This window comes from Helianthus annuus, chromosome 4, assembly GCF_002127325.2.
Source record: "Helianthus annuus cultivar XRQ/B chromosome 4, HanXRQr2.0-SUNRISE, whole genome shotgun sequence".
NCBI classification, from domain to species: Eukaryota; Viridiplantae; Streptophyta; class Magnoliopsida; order Asterales; family Asteraceae; genus Helianthus; species Helianthus annuus.
Window position 1 is genome coordinate 204,413,110 of NC_035436.2, and position 7,839 is coordinate 204,420,948.

At 35.9% G+C, this 7,839-nt stretch overlaps 1 protein-coding gene across 1 annotated transcript; it reads left to right on the forward strand.

Annotated features, from left to right (window-relative positions):
• The first annotated feature begins 1,793 nt into the window (after window positions 1-1,793).
• On the forward strand, window positions 1,794-5,593 carry LOC110938118 (heterogeneous nuclear ribonucleoprotein 1). Its single transcript, XM_022180594.2, has 5 exons — window positions 1,794-2,105; window positions 2,343-2,421; window positions 2,505-2,729; window positions 2,814-4,050; window positions 5,087-5,593. Exons 3-5 carry the CDS (start codon window positions 2,508-2,510, stop codon window positions 5,098-5,100), a joined length of 1,473 nt encoding a protein of 490 aa, XP_022036286.1. The 5' UTR covers window positions 1,794-2,105; window positions 2,343-2,421; window positions 2,505-2,507; the 3' UTR covers window positions 5,101-5,593.
• Window positions 5,594-7,839: the final 2,246 nt, after the last annotated feature.

Consider the following 7,839-nt stretch of genomic DNA (forward strand, 5'->3'; position numbering starts at 1 on the left):
AATAATATAATTTATATTAACTGTTTTATCGCTAATACTAATCTAGAATATTTTGTTATTCGTTCATTGGAAAAAATCTAAAATATTGTGAGTATTCAAATAAAACCAACCATATATGTTCATAATATATATTATGATAAAGAGATTTATATTTAATATTAATATTAGAAGAACAAATTTGATGATATTTTTTAAAACATTTATTATTTTAAGGATTAAGATAAGGCTAAGTGATATTTATTATTAAATTAAAAATATAGATAAAATATGTGAGATTAAAGGAACAAATGCCATGTGGCATTAAAAAGTTTTCTTTATTAGTATTAGATTAGATGTAACTATGATACAACAATTTATCATCAAGTTGAGGTATTATATCCCTCGTTGAGTTTTAAAACTCAAATGTCTTATATTCGAAGATTCCTAGCGATTGCCCATCATTCAAGAATGCATGAGAAATAGGTCCATATGTCTCGGGCACATTTGATTCGGCATAAGCTTTAATAATACACGCCAATGGAATACGTTTATTTCAGAACCGATAACATGATGAGAACCTCGAAACCACACAACACATTGTATCAATGTCTTTGAATATGGGACACCCGACAATTATCTAATCAATTATGTTTACATCTCTTAATTCTTCTAATTATCTTTTATACACGTGTACTATACGATTCTCATGGGTTTCACTATATACACGTGTACTATACGATTCTCATGGGTTTTAACATTATATTGCCATATACACACCCAAACCATATAAAAAAAAATACTATCATATATATACACAAACATATATAATTGATATTTGAGTAAAATGCCAAAATAGTCATTGAGTTTAGGTCATTTTGCCACTTCAATCCAAAAATAAAAACTTTTGTATCTAGTTCCCCAAGGTTTCATTTTTGTGGCCGTTTTCATCTAATTGACAAATTGGGTTAGAATTTTTTTGTTAATTTCTCACTCTTTTTATCGTTTTCCTCATTAACTATAGTAAATTATGGCATAAAATGACGATTATACTCTTCATTTAAATGACAACTCGGTACAAGCTAATGGGTATGAAGTTCAAGGCCTCGACTCAAGTGACGAAGGTGCTGGCTAACTGGAACATTTATGAGGACGCAGTCGTTGATAGTAATGATTAATGTATTCTATGCATAGATAGCTGAATGTGTTCGGATTCCTAGTTGGTAGTCTAGTAGTAGTGCTGAGGTTGTCTTGTTTGTATTGTTCTAGTTTACATATTTGGGGCATGCCCCATTTATGATCTAGTGTGGAACTCTTCCACGCTACATTTTCTTTTTGTTTGTGAATATATAAAATCACCGGGGTAACCCTTTACAAAAAAAAAAAAAGAAAAGATGAGTAATTAACGGAAAATTCTAACCAAGTTTGCCAATTGAATGAAAATGACAAAAATAAAATATAACACCTCAAGGAACTAGATTGAAAATGTTTTAAACTGATATAGCAAAAGTAGTGTAAATTCATGGACAATTTGGGCATTTTACTCTTGATATTCTTAACAAATACATAACATTTTAGAGAAAAAAGCACATATGGTGCCTCTCCTCTCCTTTCGTAATCAAGTGTATATGATGTAGATACAAGAACCACCAAGAATGAACAACAACCGTTGATCGAACGACAATCGCAGATCCACACGGGTCCACAGGGTACCCCATGCACTCACATACGTACGATTGATACTCTAGATTTTCCCAATAAGTATATAAACCTCGAGTTGGAGACCAAACGATCCTTCCATTTATCAGATCAAACACCCCAAAAAGTTTATCTTTTTTATTTCTTTTTCTTGATTCCATCCACACGTATTATTCACCATCACCCCCCACAATTTCACAAAAATTAATTAATTAATTTTATTTATTTAATTAAATTCCCCCATTTTTATTTATTTATTATTCTTATTATATGTAGAACAAGATTAACCACCCGCATCATCAATTTCAGTTTTTGTAATTTGGGTAATCAAGAATCACCAAGGGGGCGGTGTTGAGGAGGATGAACGTGCCCTCGGTTCTTATTGTGCCTCCTCTCAGATCTTAATTTTCGATAAAGATTCATTCTTTTTGGTGGGTTTTTCATAAAGATTTGTGGGTGTTCGTTATTTTTTGTTAATCCGTCATAAAATTTCATTTAATTTGGTGGGTTTTCGTTAAAGATTCGTTTAATTTGGTGGGTTTTTGATAAAGATTTGTGGGATTTGTTCTTTTGTTGTTAATCTGTGAAAAAAATCATGCTTTTTGATTGATCGGATGCTTAATTGATTGATTGATTGATTGATTATCTTGTGTTTAATTTAATTTCAGGAATTGTTGTTCGAAGGATCCGATGTTTGTTTGATTGGATCGATAATCCCTAAATCTTTGTCGGAAATTTTAATCTGAGGTATATTGGTTTAATATTCTTGATTATCTTGATCCACATTTGAACTGATTGAAACATTAATTTTGGTTTAATTTGGGGTTTAGAAAATGCAATCTGATCTGGGCAAGTTGTTCATTGGTGGGATATCATGGGACACAAATGAAGAGCGTCTGAAAGAGTATTTCAGTAGCTATGGCCAGGTTTTGGAGGCTGTGATCATGAAGGATCACACCACGGGTCGGGCTCGCGGGTTCGGGTTCATCGTGTTCTCCGATCCTGTCGTTGCAGAACGAGTCACCAAAGAGAAGCATAACATCGATGGTCGAATGGTTAGTTCTTCGGTCTTCGATTTTCGTTGTTTAATTTCGCAATTCGGGTATTGTTCTTGATCCAATTTTGTATGGTTGTTGCAGGTTGAGGCGAAAAAAGCGGTTCCTAGAGATGATCAAAGCAGCATTAGTAGATCGAGTAGTAGCATTCAGGGTTCACCGAGTCAGGGTCGAACCCGAAAGATTTTTGTAGGGGGGTTAGCATCTACTGTAACCGAGAACGATTTCAAGGCTTATTTTGAACAGTTTGGAACGATTACGGATGTTGTTGTTATGTACGATCACGGTACCCAAAGGCCGCGCGGGTTTGGGTTCATCACTTATGATTCCGAAGATGCGGTGGATACGGTGTTGTTGAAAACGTTTCACGAGCTTAATGGTAAAATGGTTGAGGTTAAACGAGCGGTTCCTAAAGAGCTTTCACCTGGCCCGACCCGAAGCCCACTTGGTGCGTATCCGTATGGGTTGACCCGAACCAGTAGTTTTCTTAACGGAGCGTATTCTCCGAATGCAGTTGGGATTGGGGGTTTTGGGGTTAGGATGGATGGGAGATTCGGCCCGATTGCTTCTGGTAGAACTGGGGTTGGCCCGTTTGGTTCCGGGTATGGAATGGGTTTGAACTTTGAGCCCGGGATGGGCGGGAATTACACAGGTGGCGCTAATTTTAATAGTATTTCGGGTTACGGTAGGGGAATTGCTCCTGGACCGGGCCCGGGCCCGGGCCCAGGCCCGTACTATGCGGGGAACTCAAATCGATTTGGGAGTCCGATAAGTTTTGACGGTGGAAATGGAGGGAATACTTCCTTTTTTAGTTCGAATCCTCGTAACTTATGGGGTAACGGCGGGCTTAACTATGGGTCAAACTCGACGGGCTCAACGGGGGTAATAGGCGGGGGTATTTTAGGGAATAACGGGATTAATTGGGGCTCTTCTTTGGTTTCACCTCAAGGTTCCGGCAATGGTTCTAGTGCTAATCTTGGTTATGGAGGTGGGGATAATAATTACGCTTTAAGAGGTGCGGGTTATGGAAGAAATGCTAGTAATAATAATGCCGGCCCGACATCGTCGTATGGTGGATCTAGTGTTAGTTATGACGGGCCTTTTTCAGACTTTTATGGCGGTGGAGGTGGTGGTGGTGGTGGTGCTGGGTCGGTCTATGGGGCTGACCCGACCTGGCGGTCAGCAAATAGTGACCGTGATGCACCTGGCCCGTTTAGTGGGTACGGGTTGGGCGGTGTTGGTGGTGGTTCTGATGTTCAGACAAAAAATTCTTCTGGTTATGTTGGTGGTTATGGTGTTGCTAAGCGACAGGAAAACAGAGGTATGGTTTGTTTTTAATTAAATCATCTTTTAATTAAGGCTGGTCCTCATTCGGGTTAGGCCCATTAGCATTAGGGTTTCGGATTTTGTTAGATATGTTACTAGTAGAATATTAGGGCTGGTCGTTATACGGGTTAAGCCCATTAGCATTAGGGTTTCGGATTTTGTTAGATATGTTACTAGTAGAATATTAGGGCTGGTCGTCATTCGGGTTAGGCCCATTAGCATTGGGGTTTTGGATTTTGTTAGATATATGTTACTAGTAGAATATTAGGGCTGGTCGTTATACGGGTTAGGCCCATTAGCATTGGGGTTTCGGATTTTGTTAGATATGTTACTAGTAGAATAAAAAGACAAAATACGTAAACCCGTAATTCTGATGGGCTAAGCTAATGGGCCTGACCATGTGATGGGCTGATGGCTACCACTAGTATGCTCTTTAACAAATTACTTGTAGAGTTAATTGCCGTTTTAGTCCCTGTGGTTTGGGCCATTTTGCCATTTTAGTCCAAAGGTTTCATTTTTAACATCTGGATCCAAAAAGGTTTCATTGTTGCCATTTTGGTCCAACTGACTTAACTCCATCCATATCTGTTAAGTCTGCCAAGGGCATTTTTGTCATTTCATTTAAAAGAAAACGCAATAAAGAAAAAAGGGTTAACAAAAAGAAAAATGAAATGACAAAAATGCCTTTGGCAGACTTAACAGATATGGATGGAGTTAAGTCAGTTGGACCAAAATGGCAACGATGAAACCTTTTTGGATCCAGATGTTAAAAATGAAACCTTTGGACTAAACTGGTAAAATGGCCCAAACCACAGGGACTAAAATGGCAATTAACTCTTACTTGTAAAAAGAGAAATTTTCTATGGGATAATGTATGTATAAGCGACCCAAGTATTTAAAAGTTTTCACTAAGTTTAACGCGAACAAGTTAGGGGCATTTTTGTCATTTTACTACGTTTATATACTTGGGTGACGTATGCGTAGATTATCCCCCTTTTTTGTATTTACAGACTCGCTTTTGCTTGTTACAGGCATCGTCGGGTAGTAGAATGCATGAAGTTATAGTTGCGGTTTGGTTTATGAGGTGATCTATCTTCTCAAGAGCTAACTTGCGTGCGTTAGATGGTTTATAAGTGTTTTTTTTTTCTTTAATATTTTATGTTTTAATTGTTGAATTTATGACTTACATTTTTGGTCCTTTTCGAGTGAGATGTAAAATCGGTTTGCGGCGTATAGTAAAAAGAAAAAGAAAAAGAAAAATGTGTCATCTTGCATCTCTCGTGAGCCAGTGATACAAAAGACGATGTTTTGCCTGGTAAAGGTTCGGGTTATTTTTTTTTTTGGTTTTTTTTTCTTTATGCTAGTGAAACTGCAAAGTTTTATGTCGTTGTGGTCGTTTTCAGGGTTCGGTTTTTATATTTGGTTTTGCCAGCAATGAGTTTTGTTTAAACTCAGAATTGTACTAGAATTATTGTTGGTTTTTATTAATAGTGATAAATATTTGAGGATACTCATCTTGGGTTCCCATGAATAAGTTATCTTTACCTTGTAATTTTTTTTTTAGTACATGAAGCAATTGGTTTGATGTCACGTAACGCTGTTTTTACACATGTGACCAAAACAGACGTCGGATGACCCTTCAACGGGTAGTTGGTCAGTGTTTGTTTAAATGAACAAACATGAACAGACGTCTTGCCCATTTATCAACATATATAAACATAAGGTAAGCTATTCTTTAGACTATGCGTTGTAGATGTGAAATGGCGGCTGAACACTAAAACCTAAAACCTGAACTCCAAACCCGTAACTCTATGACATACACAAAATCGAGCAAAATGTGTGTTTAATGATTGAGAAGGGCGGAAGCAATGTGAACATGAGCAAAAAGGCGATTAACCGAAGCTAAATGAAATTGATAACAAAACAAAATTGAAATTATTGACTGTGCGGCGTTTTATAAATGAAAACTTACATGTCGTTCTAAAACTAAATTGAACTGAACTGTAGCAACATCGAACAGAACATGGAAAAAGTTGAAAGTCTTGGACCCAAATTTATTAATAAATACTTTACAAAAAGTATAAGCCAAAGGTATCATATACCCAAAATTCATGGACCAATTCTCTTTTCAGGCTAAATCGAACCTATGCATAAAATCAAAAATCTAAAAATCAAAACCAATAGAATTTTCATAAAGTAAAAGACCAAAGTTTTAGTTTGAATTTAGTCCAAGTCGATAGAACCAACCTATGTAAAGTTATACATGTAAATCGAAAAAAATCTCTTTTCAGGTTAAATCGAACCTATGCATAAAATCAAAATTCGAAAAATCAAAACCAATAGAATTTTCATAAAGTAAAAGACCAAAGTTTTAGTTTGAATTATATGAGAAATCCTATTATAAGTCTAGTGTTATAGGTTAGCTTATAAATACCATGTATTAGGTATTCTGATTACAAGAATCAAGTTTTTGTGTAGTTTTCTTGATCTAATAATATTATGGGAGTCCATAATTTTATATTCGTTTAAGTATCGGTAGGGACTTGAAACTTATTGTCCATATTCTGATGATATCTCTTTGAAAGTTAACATACTGTAAAATTGCTTTATATGTACAAATTATATATCTTGGAACGAACTGTTTGACCACAAACGGTGAAAGTCACTTTTTTGTTGAAGTATGTTTCTAAATCTTGAAATGGCATGATGTTGCATATATCTTTTGTTGGCATTCTTTTATCACATGATTAATCGAAGGATGCATCTTAATTTTTTTAACGACGAAGAATCTCATGTGTAAATTCATCATGTTTGGGGCTATTTCCAAGATTGATCCATCGACCTCTAAGGATGCTTTTATTTTAATATTAAGCAATATGTTTACGTTTTATATTACAAAATTCTCCCCATTTCTATTTTTAGAGTTATCGTAAACATTGCAACAACATCCATTCCATTGCTTTAGTTGCGACAATAGTCCATCACGATGCTTTGGTTTGGCAACTTGATGTTACTAATAGTTGCTTAGGAGCTTCATATGTGAAATAAGACAATATAGGCCTCATGCAGAGCCGTTCCTACGTTTTTGGAGGCTCTAAGCGAACTACGAAGTGGAGGCCCTTTTGCAATATTATCCTTTTCAATATATTTAGCAACAAAACCCTCATCCTTTATATGGGCTTGTGACCACCAATTATAAACTAAAAAGTTTATAGTTGACGAAATTTAAAATTTTACATTTTTTAGTTTTTTTTTTTAAAGGTGCATTACTCTTTGACGATCTAGTACATGCTATTCGGCTAAGTTTTTTCTAGACTTAATCATAGCACTAGCGTTTGTATTTATACAAGACACTTATATTAGTTTGCAAAATTTGTTTGATTCAATAAGAAAACTCAAAAATAGTTAGGACCAATTAGAGCGACCATTACTCTGCTTGTGAATTTACATAGTCCTAAGCCAGCCACAAGATTAAGTCGCAAAACCAAATGCCATCAGTCCGTCTTTCAAGTTCCAAGTTCCAAATCGACAAATCACAAAACTGATTTTAGTTTATGTTTGAGGGTTTGAGCAATGTATATACCGAGATTTAGATGAGTATGTAAAAAACTAATTTAGATTAGTTTGTGTATTGCCTGTCTTTGTCTGGTACTTTGATTGCTAACTGCTCGATTCCATATCGTAAACTCAAACGTCTCTCAGAGACGGTCTCTCAGAGACGGTCTCTGATGATATCGCCGCTTTGGTGTAACACCTCGAAATTTTGTGTCCAATAATGTGTTAA